Here is a 21,754-nt window from a genome sequence, read left to right as displayed (position 1 = left end):
CCTAATTTCACCATCATATTTCAGAGATAGTTTTGCTGGATATATATGGCTGGCAGTTTTTTTCCTACATGGCTTTATATATGGCATCCCGTTGCCTTCTTGCCTGCATGGTTTCTGCTGAGTAGTCCAAGCTTAGTCTTATTGACTCTGTTTTGTAGATGACTTTTCGTTTATCCCTAGCTGCTCTTAAAATTCTCTCTTTATCTTTGGTTTTGGCAAGTTTAATTATAATATGTCTTGGTGACTTTCTTTTGGGATCTACCTTATGTGGGGTTCGATGAGCATCTGGATAGATATCTTGTCATCTTTCACGATATCAGGGAAGTTTTCTGCCAACAAATCTTCAACAATTCTCTCTGTATTTTCTGTTATCCCCACCCCACCCCCACCCCCGTTCTGGTACTCCAGTCACTCGTAGGTTATTCCTGTTGATAGAGCGCCACGTAATTCTTAGGGTTTCTTCATTTTTTTAAATCCTTTTATCTGATTTTTCCTCAAATAAGTTGGTGTCAAGTTCTTTGTCTTCAATCTCACTAATTCTAACTTCCATTGTCTCAATTCTGCTCCTATGACTTTCTATTGAGTTGTCTAATTCTGAAATTTTATTGTTAATCTTCTGGGTTTCTGATTGCTATCTCTCTATGGATTCTTGCAGCCTGTTAAATTTGTCATTATGCTCTTCTCTAATCTTTTTAATTTCCTCTGTTGCGTGTTCTGCATTTTGCTTTATTTCCTTCCTAATTTCTTGAAGAATTGTGTATATTAATCTTTTGTATATTGCCTCCCGTAATTCCAAGCAATTTTCCTCCTCTGGAAAATTTCTAGATTATTTTGGGAGCTTGCCGAAGCCATCATGGATTGCCTCTTTATGTGATTTGATATCAACTGTGGTCTCCAAGCCATCAATAGGTTATTATATTTATTTATTTTATATTTGCTTACTGTGTCTTAGCTTTTTGTTTTGTTTTGATATGCCCAAATAGGCTGCTCATATGAGCTAGTTTGATTATTGTCACCTTTAAAGCTCTAATGTCCTGTCACGAGGTGGTTGGATATGTTACTAGGTATGGGAGCTCAGGAGTCCGCCCACTCCTCCTGTATGGATTCAGCTCAGGTGCCCAGGTAGATAGCCACCAAGTGTGTGGTGTAGGCTGTCACTTACAGTCCTAGACAGGCATGGGTGATTGGTGTAGGCCCAGGCATCTGGCTGCAGCAGGGGGATACCCTCTGAGCAATGCAGAGGACTCACAGCCACCCCCGAGTGTCCAGAAGGAAGGTGTGTCCCTGTTCCCTAGGGCGTGTAAGTAGGTGGGTTTTGCAGGTGGGCTACGAGCACCCAGTGCTGTTGGCTGTAAGACTGGGAGCACTTCTTATTCATGGGCCTCTGTCGCAGATGCCTAAGTGGGGTGGGTGGAGCCACCAGTCCTCAGGGCCCTGATGTGGGTAGGTGAAGACCCTGCTTAATGGGCAGAGCAGTATCAAATATCACAAACTCGCCACTTCACAGCTGAAACAGTTGAAGTTAGACTTCAGGTTTATACCCTGTTGTACTGTGGTAATGAGGGCCCACGCTGTTGAAATGGGCACACAGAAGTCTCTGCAGGGGGAGAGGCACTCAAAGTCCATGGATCCCTTATGCCTGTGCTTAGGCAAAGGACCTGTGCCTACCCTGGGTTCCTGGCTTAGGGGAGCCAGCAGTTTATTTTTTCTCCTGTTAATTTGTTCTCTCTCCAAGGCCGGAAGAATGGCTCATGGCATGTTATGGTCCCTGTTTCTGGCCCAGGTGATTCGACAGTTGCTGAAGCCAGTCTGGGACTCAGTGTAGAGCAGGGAGCGGGGAGGTAAATGGGAGAGAGGTTTTTCCTTAAGGGAGGTGTTTTTGATCCTTGCGGTAGGCCGTATGCAAGTACTTATCTTTCGTCGATCCAGTGCTGCTTCTCAGTGGTTCTGGGTGGCTGAGTAGGCTCTCTGGCTCTGGGTCTCTCCCGGTGCAGAAAACACACCCCCCGAGCACCACTGCTTGCCTGCTTCACCACTCACCCATGAGCTGCTCAGGCCTGAAGGGCTCACGCTCTCACCAGGTCAGGTCTGGCAACTCCTCGCTGCTTCTGAGCCATCTCTCCCTGCCCCTGCCACTCAGTCTGGTTCCTCAACTTTGCCTTAGATGTTCAGAGCTCTTAGGTTGTCATATATAATTGATTCACTTATTTTTTCAGGTCTTTGTTGTAAGGGGGTCCACCGGAAGTGTCTTGACTACTCCGCCATCTTCGCCCCACCTCCATAAACAAACATTTAAAGAAAAAATAAAGAATCCTTTCCCTAAGTCCTCATTTCAGTAAATGAGAATTCCATCATGGCAACTTCTCTTGAGTAATATACTGATGCTAATATTAATTATGACAGTCCTGGTTTTTGTGCACAGAGGAGGCATCTCTCGTACCTCCATCATGGAATACATTCTGTGAAATGTTTGATCTGTAGTGGTGAAGAATTGTGGAAATCCACTCTTTCATCTAATTCCTCTAGTTTCTCCCAGTATGTTCTAGATCACTTTCTAGAACTAGGATGCATTCTAGGCCCGTGTAACAAGGGCAAGAACAAGTGGTCCCCACAAGACTTCATCCTGTTACCTGATAAGACACCAAGCTCTAACCTTAGTTCCTCAGAACACTTGCTGCTCCTCCAGCTGCATTCCGTATGTCCCCCCAGTAGCTGCTCACCCAGCCCACTATTTAAAACCTAAAAGTCTGATTGAAGGATGGTATGTTACTAAATTAGGGTCATTGCATTCTGGAAAGAAACCACCATGGCAAACAAAAGCCACCGACTCATAGCAACGCTATAGGACAGAATAGAACTGCGTCATCGGGTTTCCAAGGAGCAGCTGGTGGATTTGAACTGCCGACCTTTTGGTTAGCACCCAAACTCTTAACCACTGTGCCACCAGGGCTCCATCTGTTTCCGTAGTAAATGGAATGTCTAAAATTTTAAATTGTTCTCTAAATCACAAAAACAAATTTCATGAAAGATCAAATTTTAATTCAAAACTAAACTTTAAAATGGTTACATCTGAATGGTAAGATTATAGGCAATTATAATTTTCTTGATATTTTTCTCTGTTTTCTAGATTTTTTAAGTGATAACATGTATCAGATTTATAATCAAGGGAGAATGTTACTTTTAAAGAATAGACTTTGAATTTTGGAAATAATAACAATAATAACACACTTTAGAGTGCTACAAAGTACTTTCATACGTATTTTATTTGCTTTAAATTATTTGCTTGTTATATTAAGAGATATAATCAAAGACTCATAGAATCATTGAACTGAAGGTCTTAAAGTCAGAATAGGCCTCATGAGATCATTGGCATAATGTTAAGTGAAAAAATTAGGATACTGAATAAATGTATACGTTTAAAAAAAAAAAGTTGCAATCGAGTCAGCTCCAGCTTATGGTGTGTTAGAGTAGAACTGTGCTCCATAGAGTTTTCAATGCTGATTTTTTAGAAGTAGATCACCAGGCCTTTCTTCTGAGGCACCTCTGGATGGACCTGAAATTCCAGTCTTTTGGTTAACAGCCAAGTGCACTCACCATTTACACCACACATACAGTGGTATATTTTTCTTAAAATTCAGATGCATAGAAAAAAAAAAGTTTAGTAGAAAATAATGTTAAAACCCCTTAGTGGTTGTGTGGTAAGAATCAGCATGAATCCAATCCCCAAAACGTGGAGATTGATTCAGTCCTCACATTCCCACTTCTCCATCCTCATCACCAGCCAGCTCCAAGTCATGCTCTCTCTCTGACCCTAGCCACCCAGAGCTAGGTGAGAGCTCACAAGTTAAAAGGACACAACCCTTCAGACTACCAAATAGGCAGATGCCAGCCACAAGTTTGGAGAGTCCACACAACACCCCAACCTTCTGACCTGCTGCCCACAAAATTCAGGGCTGGTTGCCCACAACCCCTTCAGGATGCCAGCCTCAAACTTGAGAGTCCACACGACACACTTCCTTCCTGACCTGCTGGCTCCTGCCCCTTTGGGTTCGATGATTTGCTGGAATGACTCACAGAATTAATGGAGAGTATACTATACTTATGACTAGAGATTTATTATAACCCAAAGGATACAAATGAAGAGGTGCATAGGTCAAGATCTGGTAGGGTTCCCAACGTGAAGCCTCCGTGTCCCAAGGGACACATTGGACACATTACTATCCCAAGAGGCAAGAGCAAATGTTCTCATCAACCAGGAAGCCCTCTGAGCCTTAGTATTCAGGGCTAGTAGATAGCAGCCTCCCAGGTGAGTCTTCTGGTCTAGCCAGCCCCCATGCACCAGTGCAAATTCTCATGTGTGGCCTAGAAGTCCCAGACCAAGGCACCTCTTACGCTGAGGGTTATTTCTTCAGAGCCAAGGACAAAGGCCACCTTACTTGGAGTAAAACTAGGTTCTTTATCCCACAGTAATTGTATTACAGAGTGAGGTTATAGGTATTTTTTTCCTTTTCTCTACTTTTTAAATTTTCTTCATATGGTTGTGTTTCTGTGTGTGTGTGTGTTTTAAAGCAGGCATCTCATCCTGTACTGTCTGGAGATATCATTATCTTATGTGGATTTACAGATAAAGTGAACCACTTTCAGCTTCTAGATATACTTCTCAAAATGTGAGATGGCAGGAACGACACCTGGGACTGCAATAGAAATTAATTAAGGGCATGCTTCACTGAGGAATGAGACAGCTGTTTTTGTAGTGATGCTCTCTCTCCTGGATGCTGTATTTACCTTCTACCTGGACAGGAACTAAAAAGATTTGCAAACTGCCATATTAGGCACCAGAGTTGAAAGCATAGTGCAGCATGTAGAATAATAAAAGCATGGTCTGCGTGTGCTCTAGCCTCTCAGATAGAACAGGGAGCAGTGTCTAGGAGATTGCTGGCAGCCACACAGAGCTTCTTCACCTGTTTAACACAAGTGCATGTGATGTGACAATTAAATGCTTTTAAATAAAAGGGAAATGAATTATTCAGGATTCATGTATGTAACAAATAGGGGAATACAGGAAAGTATTATTTTGCATTTGTGAGTAATTTTATATTATCTGGATGGATTTTCAGGAAGATAAGTACATTTTTAAAAAATTAAATTGTGGAGGAACCATCTTTATGGAGAAAATTATCTTGACCTGAATTCCGTGACTTAAAAATAGACTCTCCCCACCCACTCCCTCTCAGCAGTATGAAAATAACAAACAAAAAAAAATTGTAATTTTTAAAAGAGGAGAGAAATATAGATAACTTCAAATTTGAGTCTGAGGAAAATTCTGAAAAGAGGTGGACGGAAAGCTTAAGTATCCTTAGGGCACACTGAATCTATTTATTGCTCCATCAACTTTCTGTCATTCTGTCACATAGGCAAACTTCTGAGGAGGTAAAACTGAATGCAAACCACCGGGTAGCAACAAACGTAAGGATAATTTGCATGTTCTCTACCTCTAACCATAAGATTTTAGGGCCGAATTTAAAGATAAGATGCCTAATTTAAGCAGGTATAAATGTCATTTTTTGATTGGCTATTTTTGCAAGAAAATATATGCCCTTTCCCCAGACCGGGGCAGTCCATATGAAGAGTGGTTACATTTCTGACCCCAGTCTTTGTCAGCATATTATTGCATTCACAATATTAGTTGGTTGCCTTCTTCTCTTAGCCATCCCTTAAAGCTGTGCTGGTGGCCTGTGACCTTCCAGTACAATCTACACTGTGGCACTCAGTCTCTGATGCAATCCATGGGCAAATAGTGTCTATGGAAAAAAAATTCATATAATGCCCTTGCTAATTTTTGGAAGTGAAAAGTAAGATGCTTTCCAGGAAAATTCTGGGCTTTAGATAATCCTTTCTGGGCCACTGACTACTGGCTGTGTTGTCCAACCTAGTTTTTAATTTACCTTCTTCATCCCACAGACATTGCTGATGGGAAGTAAAAACCTCTCATGTCCCCAGCCTTCTCCTTTGAGTCCAGGACCAAATGATAGGCATCTGAGAGTAGCATGTGAAGGGCATTGTGGAATGTTTGGTGTCCGGGAAATTTGGAGAGGGCTCAAGGGTTGCTAAATTGGATGGGTTTTCACTTAAATCCCAGAAGAACAGAACCTACAAAAGAGGGGCCTTTGGTAGCTCATGATGTGAGGCCCCGGAAGGTACAATGTATTTGTCTTGTGTTGTTAGGGCTCCCTGGGGGCATGTGGACAATGCTAGTGTGTCCTGCGCAGAGGGACATGATGCTGCCAGCTTCAAACCCAGGACCTCACTGGCATTGTTTTTCTAGTAATCATAAAAACTTGTGTTGAGCCCATTCTCATTCAGTCCCCTTTGTGGCAAATGGCAGATATTTTTAAGCCAACTGGAGCAATAAAGTATAGCCTGGGAATGTGGAACAGGATTTTTCTTGGGTGAAAACTGATCAAAACTGATATATATAGAAATCCAGCCGATCATGTCTTCCATTCCATTCTACCCAGAAGTTACAAAAAAAAAAAAACCCTTTGAATGACAGTATAAATGAAAACATGAGTTTTGATCTAGATAATGTAGGTTAGGAGTGCATACTTATACCAGTTGTCTGCCTTGAGCAAATAACTTAGCATCCCTGTGCCTCAGTTTCCACATCTGTAAAAAGAAGATACAGGAGTACCTACCTCATGGAATTGTTTTGAGGATTAAGTGAGGTAATCACTTGGACTTGTGCTGGGCACATAGTAAACATTAATAAATGTTAGCTGTTGTTATTATCATATCTGCCTCTCTTTCTCATTTTATATAAAAAGTTTGATTTAAGAGATTTTCAGTTACTCTCTTGAAATATTTTTATAGATTTTTCATTTTTTTTCCTTCAGGTTATGGTTGACTCTTCCTACAAAGCATTTTGGAATGTTGTATCAGATGGGTTATCGTATATTAATAGACATTTAATTGTAATTAATTTTATGGGTCTTATAACTGGAGTGGAGCCCTGGTGGCGTAGTGGTTAAGAGCTCAGGTGCTAACCAAAAGGTCGGCAGTTCAAATCCACCAGCTGCTCCTTGGAAACCCTATGGGGCAGTACTACTCTGTCCTGTAGGGTCTCTGTGAGTCGGAACCAACTTGACAGCACCCAACAACAACATGATTGGAGTCTTCTGTTTAGATTTATTTATAGAAAGAGTTATCAAATCATTTTCTAAGTGATCCTTTGTATGTATTCAGTTATTTATGCATTCAACAAATATTTATTGAACACATATAGTGATCCAGACTGTTGTAGACAATGGGAAATTAATGGAGAAGAAATCAGATAATGTGCTTCTCTCACATGGTTTATGTTCTAGTGAGGAAGACAAGCTATTAACAAGTAAACAAGTAGATAAACATGATAACATCAGATAGTACTATGCACTGTAAGGAGCCCTGGTGGCACAACGGTTAAGTGCTCAGCTGCTAACCAAAAGGTTGGTGGTTCAAACCCACCCAGTGGCTCCACCAGAGAAGATGTGGTGATCTCCTCCCATAAAGATTGCAGCCAAGAAGACCCTGTGGGGCAGTTCTCTGTCACATGGGGTCACTGTGAGTTGGAATCAACCCTACAGCACCCAGCAACAACATCTAAGTACTATGAAGAAAATGTAACAGGATGGTATGGTAGGGATCATGATGGGGAATCAGTATAGATAGGATGGCCAGGAAAGGGGTCTCTTAAGGAAATCATATTTGTTCTGTGATTTAAATACAAGAAGAACCATCAGTACGTTGTTGGGGAGAAGAACCTTCCACTCCCAAAGAGTGTGAGCTAGTGCAGAGGGAAGAGCTAGCTCAAAGAGCCTGAGGTGGGAAATTTTTTGTATGATCGAGGGACAGAAAGAAGGTCCCAAGTGACTAAAACATAATAATATTGTGTCTGTTTAACAATGTAGAGCATGGAAGTTCACATACCTGTCCAAAGTGATGATTAGGGGCAGAGTTAAGAATTAAACTCAAAGTAGACACGTTTCTGCCTTAGTCATGGCATGTTTGCCAGTTTTGGAAAGCTTGGTCTATTTTATTGTTACTTTACTTTTAATTTGGAAAAGTCAAACATACAAAAGTAATATAATGTACCCCATGTACCCATCATGCAGCTTCCCAGTTATCAACTAATGACCAATCTTGTTTCAACTGTTTTTACGTTTTTTAACTCTTCCCTTTTTAATGCTTCAACACAGCAACATTTATTAAGTACTACCATGTGCCAGATGTTGTGTTTTGTGAGTATGTAGAAGTGAATAAGGATAATTTGTTCCTCAGCTGCTCACAATCTAATAGCAGAGGTACACCTATACAAAGATTATGTAATATGATAACTGGTATAAACAAAATGTTATGAGAACACAGAAGAGAGAGAAAGTGCTTCCTCGAAGAGGTGGGAAGAAAGGAGTGTGGGGAAGGCCTCACTGAGATTATACAAGGTGCAGAAGGAGGAAATGATAAGGGTAGAAGAAAGAGCATGAGCATAAAAATGGATGGCATTTTGGGGGCAAATGACTAGAATTTAGAGCATTGGGCAATAATGATGAAGATATAGCTGGGTACATGTGTTGGGCTGAAAGGCCTCGATTGCCACTCTAAGAAATGTAAATTTTATCCTGTAGGGAATGGGGAACCATAAAATGATTTTAGCAAAGGACTGGAATAATCAGAACCGTATTTTATAATAATAATGCTAGTGATAGTGTGGAGCAGAATATTTGATGGAGAGAGCCTGGGACAGGGAAACCAGTTAGGAGACTGGTTTACTAGGGTAGGTGAACATATAAATTATAAAAGACAGACTGAAATGCCAAACGGAGTTGCGTATAATATGGAATCCCAGAGGAAGGTTGAAGAGATGGATCAGATAAAGCTTTATGGAAAAGATGGCTTTTGACCTTGCTCTTGAAAATGAAACATGGTTGGAAAAGAAAAAGGGGGAATTGAATTGTAGTACCATGTTCAAAAGCACAGAATGACAAAAACGCATGCAGTGCTCAGAATTGTTCTTCCCCCATTAACATGAACTCACTGCCTTCTCAGCTTCCTATCTTACCTTTCAAATTACTTTTGTCAATTTGATCCAGTATAGACAGTTCTTCAAAAGAGCACAATTTTCAACACAAACATTCTTTACTAAATAAGCCAACTTATTGTTAGCTTAAAGAAGACTTCAGAGAATATTTTTTGTTTAAAGTTTAGAGATTATCTCAGGGCAACAGTTTCGGGGTTTCATCTAGCCTCAGTGGCTCCAGAAAGTCTGGGTTCCATGAGAATATGGTATTCCACATTTTCCCCCTTTGGATCAGGATTCTTCTATAGAATCTTTGACCAAAATGTAGATTAACAATATTTTACAAGATAGAAAGCACAGTGTAGGTTTGCAAGAAAAGTTGTAGACATACTCAGTATTTTGCCTGTGGAACATCTGCATGGAAATGCCCAGAAGGTGTTTGGAAATTCAGGTGTAGAAAGTAGATTTGGAGTGATCAGTAGGTGATGAGAGGCTGAAGCTAATGAAATAGAGACTATTTGTTGATGTTTTTATTTTATAACTATCAACCAGGTATAACCAAATCCTTTATGAAACATCCCACTCTGCTTAAAATGGGCCAGATCATAACCCTCCAGAATAGTGATGTTTTGTGTATTGATTGCTCTATTACCAGAATGATGTAACCAGCACCTTTTGTACAGGGGCTATCTCTGCTTTCCAACATAATATTTACAAGAGTATTCTGTTGTAACAGTAATGTATAGCAGTAATTCGATTGTGAAATTGACGTACCTTATTCAGTTCACTGATTGCAGAGTGTGCTGCTAGACCACAGATCCACAGAGTTTCTGTTTCTTATTTCAGGTTTCATCGTCCATAATGAAATGCAAGACTGTTTGGAAACACAGATTGATAATCTTTTGGGGGCAGCACCGCTTCCTGAAAACCTGATATTGCACTGGGATTTGAATATGTATGTTTCAGTTTAACTTGTGGTGAAGGCAGAGTGTGACTCGGCTTTGTTGGAAAGTGCTCCTCACCTGTGCAGCCCAGATGGGGCCAACAAGCAAAGGGAAGGAGGCAGTGACCCTTGCTGTCCAGCATGTGTTTTCATGGTAAGGGACACCATGGTTACACCAGGCATTCCTCATCAGGAGTTTTAATCAAAGAAGATGAGCAGAAGACAATCACTGGCTCCCTGTTACCAGAAAGCCAAACTTTAGAGTGCGGGTTAAAGAAAAATGGCATGGAATCACTGGGCACTGGCAAGGGGTGGGAGTTGAAAATCAGAAAAAAAGATAAGTATTTCATCATGTTAATGAAGGAAAGAGAAAAATTGAAGCATAGTATATTTTTGAAGTAGGCGTTTGGTAGCTGAGAACTTACAATTAAGAGATTTGGGAGTCTAATCACCCAACACGCATTTTTGAAAGACCTGATCCGAGAGGACTCTTCTTGTTTCACCATTGTTATGGTACAATATCAAATACCATTTATGTTGTGCCAGTGAATCCAATTGCCAGAAATAAGTCTGAGTGTTTTTGTGCATCTTTTTCTTAAATGCAAGAGGCTTCTACTGACTCTTAACAAGCATGCTTACCCAAATTTTGTTGCATGCTTTGAGTAGCACAGCTACACACAGTTTTTAGTACTCCTTACCTAGTGTACCAACCTTCCACAAGAATAACAGGACTGGGGATAAAGTCAGATATAATGTGACCCTATAAAACTGTAGCAAGCTTTAGAAATAAATCTTTTGGTCTTTCCTTGATTATTTTCTTGATTATCTCCGAAGTGGAAATGACCATACTTAATCTAAGGAAGATGATATTGACAATCATGACACCTTTTAAAAATCTGAATCCAAAGTTAATACCTAAGCAAGATGTGAGTGTGCTGCCTGCAGTTAGTTCTGAGACGGAATGCAGAGGACTATTTTTTTTTCCCCAGTGCTTCATTAAGTTGGATTGCTGCTATTTAAAAAAAAAAAAAGCACATGGATCAAAAAACACTCACCCAAAGGCTTAAAAGGACCCAAAATTTCTGCTAAGTTGTATGTAAGGAAAAACTTATCCTGCATTTTAAGAGTTCACAGATCACATCCATAAATATAGTATTTACTTGCAAAGCAAAAGAATCAGTGAGGTTAGAGTCATGGAAGGTTTCCCTATGAGCCTGCAGTCAGTATTGTTTACACTAAGAAACCTCTGTTGTCTATTGCTATTTTCCACGGAGTAACAGGCACAGTCTAACTTCTCCTTCCTAATATATACAATCATATATAAAGTTCCAATCCTTTATTCATTTTAATACATGTAAATACTACCTTGCATTTAATTTTTCTTTCATGCTAGTTTTGTGCCCCCTTTGTTAAAAATACATAAAATGTATAATAACAAGAAAAGATCTAAATAGAGTTTATTTTATTCTCAAAGCTTGGACTAGAATCTTCTGAAGTGTTGCCGGCTCATAATATGGAAGGTTGTCATTTTATATTTCAGCCCAAAAGCAACCATTCAATCTGGTGGATAAATTTAAATGCTGCCATTCATTGGTATTTTGAAGAACAACTTGAAATTGATGACTTTTATTTAAAAAAAAAGAAAAAATTAACACCAGTTGGCCTATGATGAAAGGGCAGGACCATTTTATATCTAAGAAAAGTAACTAGCATTGTTGCATCTTTTGCTGCACTCAGTTATGTGCATTAATAAAATAAACCTAGATTCTGCACTGTTGTCATTTTATTAATAATATGACATATTTTTGCTTTGAAAAAATTTTTCTGAATGCCCAAATATCTGTCACTGGCTGAGGTTTTGTCCATTTAATAGTGTTTAAACCCAGCCATAGACATGAACTTTGTTCTAATTTTTGCCACTGTTGTTCTTTTCCTAATGATATTATTTTATATCATTTTAGTGTCTTGGGAAAAATACCAAGAAAATATAATGTTCCTTTTAATTTTTTATACTTACGGTCTTCAACATTGTTTTGATTTCTAATCACAAGGCCTTTACATAAATAGAAGACATTATCACCATCCTATCATTCAAGACACATCATGTAAAGTCTCTATTTGGTTGATAAAGGAGCAGTTTTTCCCCATTGTGTAGTCAATTTAGGAGATTTTTATTTCCTAAAATGAGATGTAGCCAGTACAGAAATGAGACTCTGGAATCTCAATATATTGTTTCCCTGGTATGATATGTCAGATTTAACTACCCACTCCTCCTTCTCATGCTGATTGACAAGTCTATGAAGAAGTTTAAAAGTCTAAAAAATTAGCCACCACTAGTTTTGTATTTAAGGAGCTTTGGTGGCACAATGGTTAAGCGCTCAACTGCCAACTGAAAGGTCAACAATTCGAACCCACCCATTGGCTCCACAGGAGAAAAGACCTGAGTGATCTGCTCCTGTATTACAGCCTAGGAAACCCTATGGGGCAGCTCTACTCTTGTCATAGAGGGTCACTATGAGTTGGAATCAACAGCAAGCAACAAGAGTCTGATATTTAAGTAATTTGAACCACAAATTATTTAATTGAATGATTCTTCAAATAAAAAACTGGAAAGAATGAAAGGGTTATGAGCTAAGGTGTATTTTGCAGAATAAGGCACTCTTTTAATAGTTACTTTTAAAAGACAGAAACACTGTGTGTCCCCACCAGCAGCCCATCCAGAGGGCTCTTGCCTGGCAGCCCTAGAGGGAAGCAAAGGCCTAGACCTCCCTCCATATCATTGTGCCTCTGTCCACTGCCAGCATTTCTGCAGCCCAACCAATAAGCCCTGGTTCTATAAAGGATATAAAAGTGTGTGGGGATTAGATTTCTTTTGTTGTGGTTGTTGTTGTAACACAACTAGGTTTTTCCCTATTTAAGGTGACACATAAGGCTGACACAGAGGAAGTGAGTGGGTTTTCTGAGTCCCCAGGATATGAGGAGGGAAGAAAACAAACTCATCCCCAGGAAGGTCCAGGCAGGAAAGTACTAGATAGACTCTAAGAAAGGAAGTGGCTATTCCATTTACGACCTTTCCTTTATTTTTTTAATAAAATTGAGGAAAAAGAACCTTAATATCCAGGTAGTAAGAAGATGCTAAATGGGTTGGATCAGCGTCTTCCTAGCCTGACAAAATTAAATCACTGGTGGTCAGTGTTCATTTAAAGCAACCCTGCCTGGTAATTTCCTGTGTATGTGAAATGTCTTACATTTTGGTATGTTAGATATAGTTTATCTTCACATTAATTCTTGAAATTGTTTAAATGAAATCTATATTATTTAGAGAACCATTTGGGTATTTTAACAACTGTTCTAAATGGAGGGAAAAGCAAACTGATCTAGTTCTCTGATTTTCCCAGAAAAACTGACTTTCTGGTTTTATTTTCATATCCTTTATCAGCATAGTGATTGTAGATCTCTTACGTCTCTCTAATGTTAGTAAGTATATCCTGTTAGTGGAAAATTCTGGAGTTTAATTGAAACATATTTTAGGAAGTAGAGGGATTAAATACAACCCACAAAATTCACCAAATATTGAAAATGAGAGATAACTCCCTAAAAACGTCTAAGTCAGGTTTCACACCCTGCAATTAATTCAGTGCTGCATTGGCAAAAAAAAATACAGTAGCTTACACTTAAAAGAGAAAAGAATTTCCTTAACACTGCATTTCCTCGTAGGTACCATATTAACACACAACAGCATTTTATTTATATTTAATAGAATCAGACAGACACAACTTTCAAAAATTACTAGAGTTTTAATATAGTGTGTTCACAACAGAAAAAGACAGTCTTGCCTAACACATAGTAGTACGTCCACACTTAAACAGGGAAAGCTTTCATTTCTTCTTTCCTGGCTCAAAATTTTCTTCAGTCTAGTATTTCTTAAGTCATCCCAGCAGCAAATTTCACACAAAATTAAGGAGAAATTTTCCCCAGAGTAGGTGAGATAGAATCAAACAAGTACAAGATATGTAAATCTGTATCATTTTCATCAGTATGGTAGAATTGCATAAGCATTCCTAAATTCCAGTTACACTCTCCAGCCTAACCTTACTAAATAAAAGTGTATACTTAGAGACAACAACTAATTTCATGACATCATTAGAGTATGTTGTGAGCACTAAGGAACCAGTTAGATTCAATTTATTTACAAAGTTGTCCCTTGACATCTTGAAATGGCTCATCTTCCACTATTGATTATTTGCTCTTATTGGTGGTATATATCATTTTACTTGACAAAGCAGAATGAGCTTCTAGAACTGAAATATGTCCTAGAGAGCAAAGGCAGAGGGGAATGCAGTGACAAAAGTAATTGTCAAATTAATGGGAACATCTTTATGAGAGAAAACCCTTCCCAGATAGTTTAAATCCAAGTTTCACAGGGGAGCATCAGGCTCCATTATAAAGGCAGGCAGTGACCAAAAGGGGATGGGGACAAAGGTTGAATAACCCCCAAACCATGCTCACTTTCACTTTCCCTTTACTTTTTGTAGTCTTTAAGCCTGAGCTCTGCGTGGAAATACGAACCACTGTTAGCATTTCTAGAAAGCAGCTGAAACAGAGCCCAGTTATGCTTCTTTTGAAGACAGGGTTATCCCAAATTAAGAAATCCCATTGTACAAATTGTAAGATTTCTGGCAAAATAGAGAATCCTGTGGCAGCTATTCCTACCTAAAGTCAATCCTATAAGAAAGGGTCATTTTTAGCTAATGCTAGTATTCACTGCACACAGAAAATGTCATTTAGCTTGTCGCACTGCTAGCACAGCAGTGCATAGGAGCTAAGCACTGTTGTTGATCAGTGTTTCTCAGTGTGGGGTGCTGTTGACATTTGGAGCCGGGCCGTTCTTTGTTATACAGAACTGTCCCACACATTGCAAAATGTCCTATATCCCAGGCCCCTGCCAACTAAATGCCAGTAGCATCCCCAGTCACTGTAAAAATTAAAAAAGAAAAAAAAAGCCCCCCTCCATGTTCATATGCCTTCTCAGGAGGGAAGAACCACCTGGTTTGAATATCTTGCAATTTGAAGACACACAGGAAGAAGTGCCTATCCCAAATCATCATCTCTGCGGCCTTGCATTTCGTTGGGCCCTGAAGAGTCGTTGGGCCCTGAAGAGTTGTTTTGTATCCACCATTTTTCGAGCCTTCTGCTTCAGTGCAGCTTAGTTTGTAAGTTCTTCAGGAAGAGTTTAGTGGGCAGCTTGGCTGTTCCACCGGGCACAGTGACTTGGCCTAGTCCCTCTACGTACTTAGAGGGTTGACGTAATGCAAACTTTTTTTTTTTTTTTTGGCCTCACAATTTTACTTGAGAAAGACACTGCTAGTCATAATCCTTGTCAGTGTCATCAGGATTGTTGCGTGGCTTAACCACAGACACGAGCTAACAACTCACATAAACAAAACTGCTGGTCTTTGAAAACCACCATTAGATTTCACCTGCTCAGTCAACATCCTGTGCTTCCAAAACAATCACCTGTTTATCCTATTGAAAAGGCATTTGATCCACACACAAATGCTTGAATTCCTCCTGTATAAATGTAGCCGGGTGGTTCAACTTTTCTAATAAGATTTGTGAATGTTGCATTATGAAGGGAATGTGGATCAGCTGTGGATTATATGCATAGTGTTCATACTTCAGCAGTGGTCACACACAAAACAAGGTGAGTTTTACCTAGGTGAAACATTACCAGACAATACTAACAATACATAAACATTCTCTTTTGTCACTTTTTGTTGCCAAAACTGAATGTAAATATGTCTTGAAATTACTTGGATGAGTGGTGGCTAGTAGAGTGGAATAAATGTAGCCACTATAATTTTTTAAAATATTAAAATTTCTGAATACCTATTTTGATGCAGAACAACTCAAAAGCTGACAAAGGTAGTTATATTGACAACTTTTAGAAGATGCTTAAGAATTCTTATCTTTTTAAGTAGCAGTATTTTTTTTTTTTTTTAATGAAAGGAGTAAATGAGGCAGAGTGCCACTCCACCCTCAGGTAAATTTTATAGTGTGTTAAAATGCCAATTATATTTGTGCCACTCGCCAATTTGGGGGGCTTTTCCTTATTGGATACTTTCGTTATAGTTTGACTGTATCATTACATTGCTTAGAGAGCCTCCACATGAGAAGTTGCCACTGCAGTGCTGACTAGCATTGCAAAAACAAATCAGAATGAATCTAGGGTCAAACCACTTTCATCACCTAAAATACAGGCACTAATTTTCATTTTTCTTTTTTAACATTTCTTTTGTGGCTTAGAAATGTGCCAGTGTGTTCCAAACATTCTGCACCGATTTCACCAGATCTAGTACCTACTCCGAACTCAAACTAGTCATTTTTTTTTTCTATGTAACAGTAATTTTTAAAGAACTGTGTGCATTCTTTGGTTATTTCAATAGCATTGGCTAAGGTGATAAGACTGGTAAGCTGTGATCATTATCATACTGACGGAATGATTTCTGGTTTCCAGTGAGTGACCTAATCCTACATATTACACAGGTATAATATCTGTGGGTGTAAATAACTGGAACTGTATACTGATGAACATGACAGTTTCTCCTTTTTTGTTGTTCTTTATCTGTACTGTATTATAGTATGTGGGTATAAATATGTACAAGAATACACACATAGGTATATGTATTCCACTATTGTAACCTGAAAGAAAGATTGTTATCTTTTTTAATTCTGTACTGGTGTTTGTGTTATTTAAAAGCAAAATTATGCTCTATCTAGTTGTACAATACTATAGAACACTTTGCTGTGCACAATTCTAAGTGCCTTAGAACATTGTTTAGCTTTCCTAAGTATATATAAAATGCATATATGTATAAAATTGGGAAAAGTTACCTCAATAAAATCATTGGGAAACCCCCAGTTTTAGTTTGCTCCAATTTCTGGTGTATTCAGACAGTGCTCAGTCTTTAAAGCAAGAATGAGACAGCTTTTCTGTTACTTCAACTCCACCTAACTTTCTGAAGGAGCCCTGGTGGCACAGTGGTTAACAGCTCAGCTGCTAACCTAAAGGTTGGCCGTTCAAATCCACCAGCCACTTCTTGGAAACCCTAGGGGGCAGTTCTACTCTGTCCTATAGGGTTGCTATGAGTCAGAATCGACTCGACAGCAACGGGTTTTAACTTTCTAAAATATTTTGTATGTAAGGCTTTCTGATCTGACCTTTTTATTTAAAATATCTGCCTAAAGAATTTCTGCTTTTAAAAGCAGTGTACAGAATCTTTTAAAAACTTGCTTTCTTTTATTTCTAAGGATATTTCATATTGATGTTTTTATACACCTTATAATGCAAAAATATAAAAGGTATTCCCTTTAGAGTTTATAATACAGAAGATAAACTTCCTCATTAGGCTTACTATTTAATGTATTACAAGCAAGAGGAGAGGTTGGGGACATACATACTATGACCAGACCAGAATTAGAATATACATTTCACGATCTTCAACAGTAGTTATTAACACAGCCTCCCTAACCCCAGAACAAGGACAAAGATAGGAACGTTGCAAAGCAAATTGAGTACCATTATCCTAGACAGAAGACATAGAGGAAAATTGGGGACTCACCCCTCAAGAAAGTAGGTTTGAAAAATTGGCCCCAAGTATGCTATTAAAAATTAACAGTACATCTCCAGGGAGGAACAGTAGTTGTTACCTTTCCATTTTTTTCTCAGGGTAAGGTGGTACAGTGGTTAAGACTACGGCGAGCTACAGCTGCTAACCAAAAGATCAGCAGTTTTAAATTCACCAGCCCCTCCCTGGAAATCCTATAGGGCAGTTCTGCTCTGTCCTATAGGGTTGCTATGAGTAGGAATCCACTCAGTGGTCTTGGTTTCAGTATGGATAAACCAGGTTCTACATTGAAACATTACTTTCTAAAACCCAGTGGAGGTAAGAAATGGACATTTTCTTATTTTACACAGTGCCATGATGACATCTGATGTATTGTGATTTAACTCTGGATCTCAACTCAGACTTCTGTATGGAGTTGCTGCCAACAGCACTGCTGCCCACAGACAGCCAGACCCCAAGAGAGCAAGAGCACTGGGGTGTGGAGGGGACAGCCTCTTCAACCCTGAGTCTGCGCTTAGTTTATGAGCTTCGAACACTTTGCCCTTTAAAGGGTGGTCATCACTAATACTAAAGCATAAAACTCTAGAGAAAAGCTAAGAACTCTAAAGTTTGTGTGAGGATTTTTTTTTTTTTGCTAAAAACAGGTATCATTTCTAGGGGCTTTAAGGGAAAAGGCTATATATGCTAATTTTTCATAATTAGATGAATATCCTAGGGGGGAGAGAATGAGCATTTTCAGTGCTTGTCTTCCCATGGATTTGTTCCTGGATGAACATTTGACCTTTATCTAGGTCAGCCAATTGGAGCAGGGGACACCCAACACTGATGACAATTTGTCTCTAGTTGTTCATAGCAATTCATAATTAAGCTGTAAGTCGTCTTTTTTTTTTCCCCATACAAAAATTTATACATACATTGTTATATGACTAATTGCTCTCGCTGTACTGTGACAGCACACTCCTTTCCACCCCTGATTCCCCATGTCCATTCAGCCAGCTCCTAACCCTCTCTGCCTTCCCATCTCACCTATAGACAGAAGCTGCCCGTTTAGTCTCTTGTATCTACTTGAGCTAAGAGGCACACTCCTCACGAGTATCATTTTATGTCCCACAGTCCAGTCCAATCCCTGTTGAAGAGTTGGCCTCAGAAATTGTTTTAGTCCTGGGCTGATAAGAGAATCCAGAGGCCATGCTCTCTGGGGTTCCTCCAGTCTCAGACCATTAAGTCTGATCTTACTAGAATTTGAGTTCTGTACCCCACCTTTCTTCTGCTCCATCCAGGACTCTCCGTTGTGTTTCCTGTCAGGGCGGTCATTGGTGGTAGCCAGGCACCATGTAGTTCTTCTGGTCTCAGACTGATGAACTCTCTGGTTTATGTGACCCTTTCTGTCTCTTGGGCTAATACTTTCCTGTGTCTCTGGTGTTCTTCATTCTATTTTAATCCAGGTGGTTGGGACCACTTGATGCATCTTAGATGGCCACTTGCAAGCTTTTAAGACCCCAGACTCCACTTACCAAAGTAGGATGCAGAACATTTTCTTAATGAGCTTTGTTATGCCAGTTGACCTCGATGTCCCCTGAAAGCATGGTTCCCAGACCCCTACCGCTGCAGCTCTGTCCCTCAAAGTGTTTGATTGTATTCAGGAAACTTCTTAGCTTTGGTTTAGTCCAGTTGAGCTGACTTCCCTGTAGTATGTGCTGTCCTTCCCTTCACCTAAGATAATCCTTACCTACTATCTAGTTAGTAAATAAACTTCCCCCTCCCTCCCCACCCTCATAACCATCAAAGAATGTTTTCTTCTGTGTAAGCCTTTTCTTGAGTTCTTATAGTAGTGGTCTCATACAATATTTGTCCTTCTGTGACTGACTAAATTCACTCAGCATAATGACCTCCAGCTTCCTCCATGTTATGTTTCACGGCTTCATTGTTGTTCTTTATCGTTGCATAGTATTCCATTGGGTGGATATACCATAATTTATTTATCGATTTGTCCGTTGATGGGCACCTAGGTTGTTTTCATCTTTTTGCTATTGTGAACAGTGCTGCAATGAACATGGGTGTGCATATATCTAAGCTATAAGTCACCTTTTACCGCAGTCAGTTTAAGTTTGTTATCTCTTTAGTTTGGTCTGTGGTTGCCTCTAAAATCTCAGTGATTACCTCTCAGAGTCTTCTCCAATCAATCCACTCTTTTTTTTTTTTTCAAACCAATCCATTCTTAATCCTACCACATTCCACTTTAATCTTCCTACAGGATAACTATCATGTTATTCTTACTCAGGATTTTCCTTTAAGTCCCCTTTGCCTACTGAATAACTCCTATGAACTTAATCTAGCCTTCAGGATCCTCTGTAGTCTAACCACAGACCACCGTTCCAGATTATTCTCCCTGTATGCCTCAAGTGGGCCAAATTAAATAACTCATTGTTACCCAAATACGTTAGGCACTCTTCCAACATCCCAACTTTGTTTATGCTATTCCCTCCAACTGGAATGCTCCCTTTCTTTTCCTTTCCTCTGATTATGTTTATTAGTTAACATCCCACAGATCCCTCTAGGAACAACCCAAATGTTTTCTTCAACTACTGCATTATAGTTCCTTTAAGATATTAAACAGTATATATAAATTTAACAGATTTGAATTTCTTTATAAGCACTTCAAATGCCCAAATGCGACTGTAACAAGCATTTTAACACTTTTTAAACTAATATATTTTATATTTATAAATGCTGTATACCAAATTTTCTTATATGTTTCATTATTATTTACAAAGTAAAAATATTCTTATTCCTCTCAACTTTACAAGTCTAAAATTAGCTATATAGTTTAAATTGGGATTGCATGGGTAATAGATCAGATTCTACAATATTCCAGATTTTTAAAAAATTAGAAACACTTTAATACCAAGTACAATTAGACTGCCCCAATAATTACAAAGTATCATTAAATGTAATACAAAATATTACTTTTGGTTTTAATATCCATAAATATTTAATTCTAAACCATCCTAGACTTTTAGAATCACTTAGACACTAAGAAAAACAGATTTTTACCACTTCACACAAGCAAAAGTTACTGGCTTTATAATTAGCCATTTGCTTAATGGTCAAAAACCCATGACTGAAGAATCTACTTGAACCACAGAGACACATTCAGGACCGTTTTTAAATCCCTATAACTTCAGGAGGTCTCCAAATCCACAACCTCCAGAAAGGATTGGTTTTGCTAAACCAAATTCAAACTGCATCCTAAGCAATTCTTTTCCCTGATTGGTAAAAGGAAGTTCGTATTCCTGAGTTGCAACTGACTTCTTTCAACAATCTTTTATTGCTTGCTTGAAATTTTGCATTTTTTTCGTATTCTTTCTCTCCAGTTGGACACAAGTAGACACAAATCTAAATGACCAATTAGATTCTGCATTCTTCCCATACCAGTGTCTAGCTAGCCTTGTTTGTCCCTGAGACCAGAACTGTATAGTTTCCTGAAGATAGAAGCTGTGATGTGGCTAAGGGGTGAACAAGGGCTAAATCTTGAGGGTCCTTGTTAACTTTCTAAAGGAGTTTGGAATTCATACTTAGACAACAGGCATCCTCTGAGGTATTTAAACCTAGTGGTAATGTGCTCAGATTTGCCCTAATGACCCTGGCTGCAATGTAGAGACTGGATTGAAAGAGGCAATATTAGAAGCATGGAGACCATTATTATTGCCATAATCTGGTTGAGAGGTGATGGTGGGTCCAACCAGGATAAAGAGACATAAATGAATTCAGGGACAGTTGTGAGATAGAAGTGATTGTTACCAGGGTCAGATTACCCAGTAAGCAAAGTAAGCACGGGCTGACTTGTGCTTACTAATCTGTAGTGAACATTTTCACATGGGTTTCACCACTGGTGGAAAACATATGAAATTGTTCACTGCAGATTAGTAAGTAAGTACAAGTCAGCCCATGTTTACCTTACTTACTGGGTAATCCATCCCTGTCAGGGATTGTAAATTTGAAAAGAGGCTTCGAGTAGAACAAAAAACCAAATTCACAAAAAAGACCAGACTTACTGGTCTGACAGAAACTGGAGGAACCCCTGAGACTATGACCCTGAGATACCCTTCTGAACTGGAATTGAAGCCATTC

The 21,754-nt window shown here is 39.1% G+C and overlaps 1 protein-coding gene across 1 annotated transcript in view; it reads left to right on the top strand.

The window, feature by feature from the left end:
- Positions 1-11,026, top strand: part of PHACTR2 (phosphatase and actin regulator 2) — a 137,474-nt gene extending 126,448 nt beyond the window's left edge. The window contains exon 12 of the mRNA XM_004368859.2: positions 9,899-11,026. Coding sequence (XP_004368916.1) covers positions 9,899-9,914 — 16 coding nt within the window. The 3' untranslated portion in view covers positions 9,915-11,026. The remainder of the gene's footprint in view (positions 1-9,898) is intronic.
- The last annotated feature ends 10,728 nt before the right edge of the window (positions 11,027-21,754 follow it).

This window comes from Trichechus manatus, unplaced genomic scaffold, assembly GCF_000243295.1.
Source record: "Trichechus manatus latirostris isolate Lorelei unplaced genomic scaffold, TriManLat1.0 scaffold00002, whole genome shotgun sequence".
NCBI lineage: Eukaryota > Metazoa > Chordata > Mammalia > Sirenia > Trichechidae > Trichechus > Trichechus manatus.
Note: the sequence above shows the minus strand (reverse complement) of the source record. Positions and strands in the feature narration are given on the sequence as shown.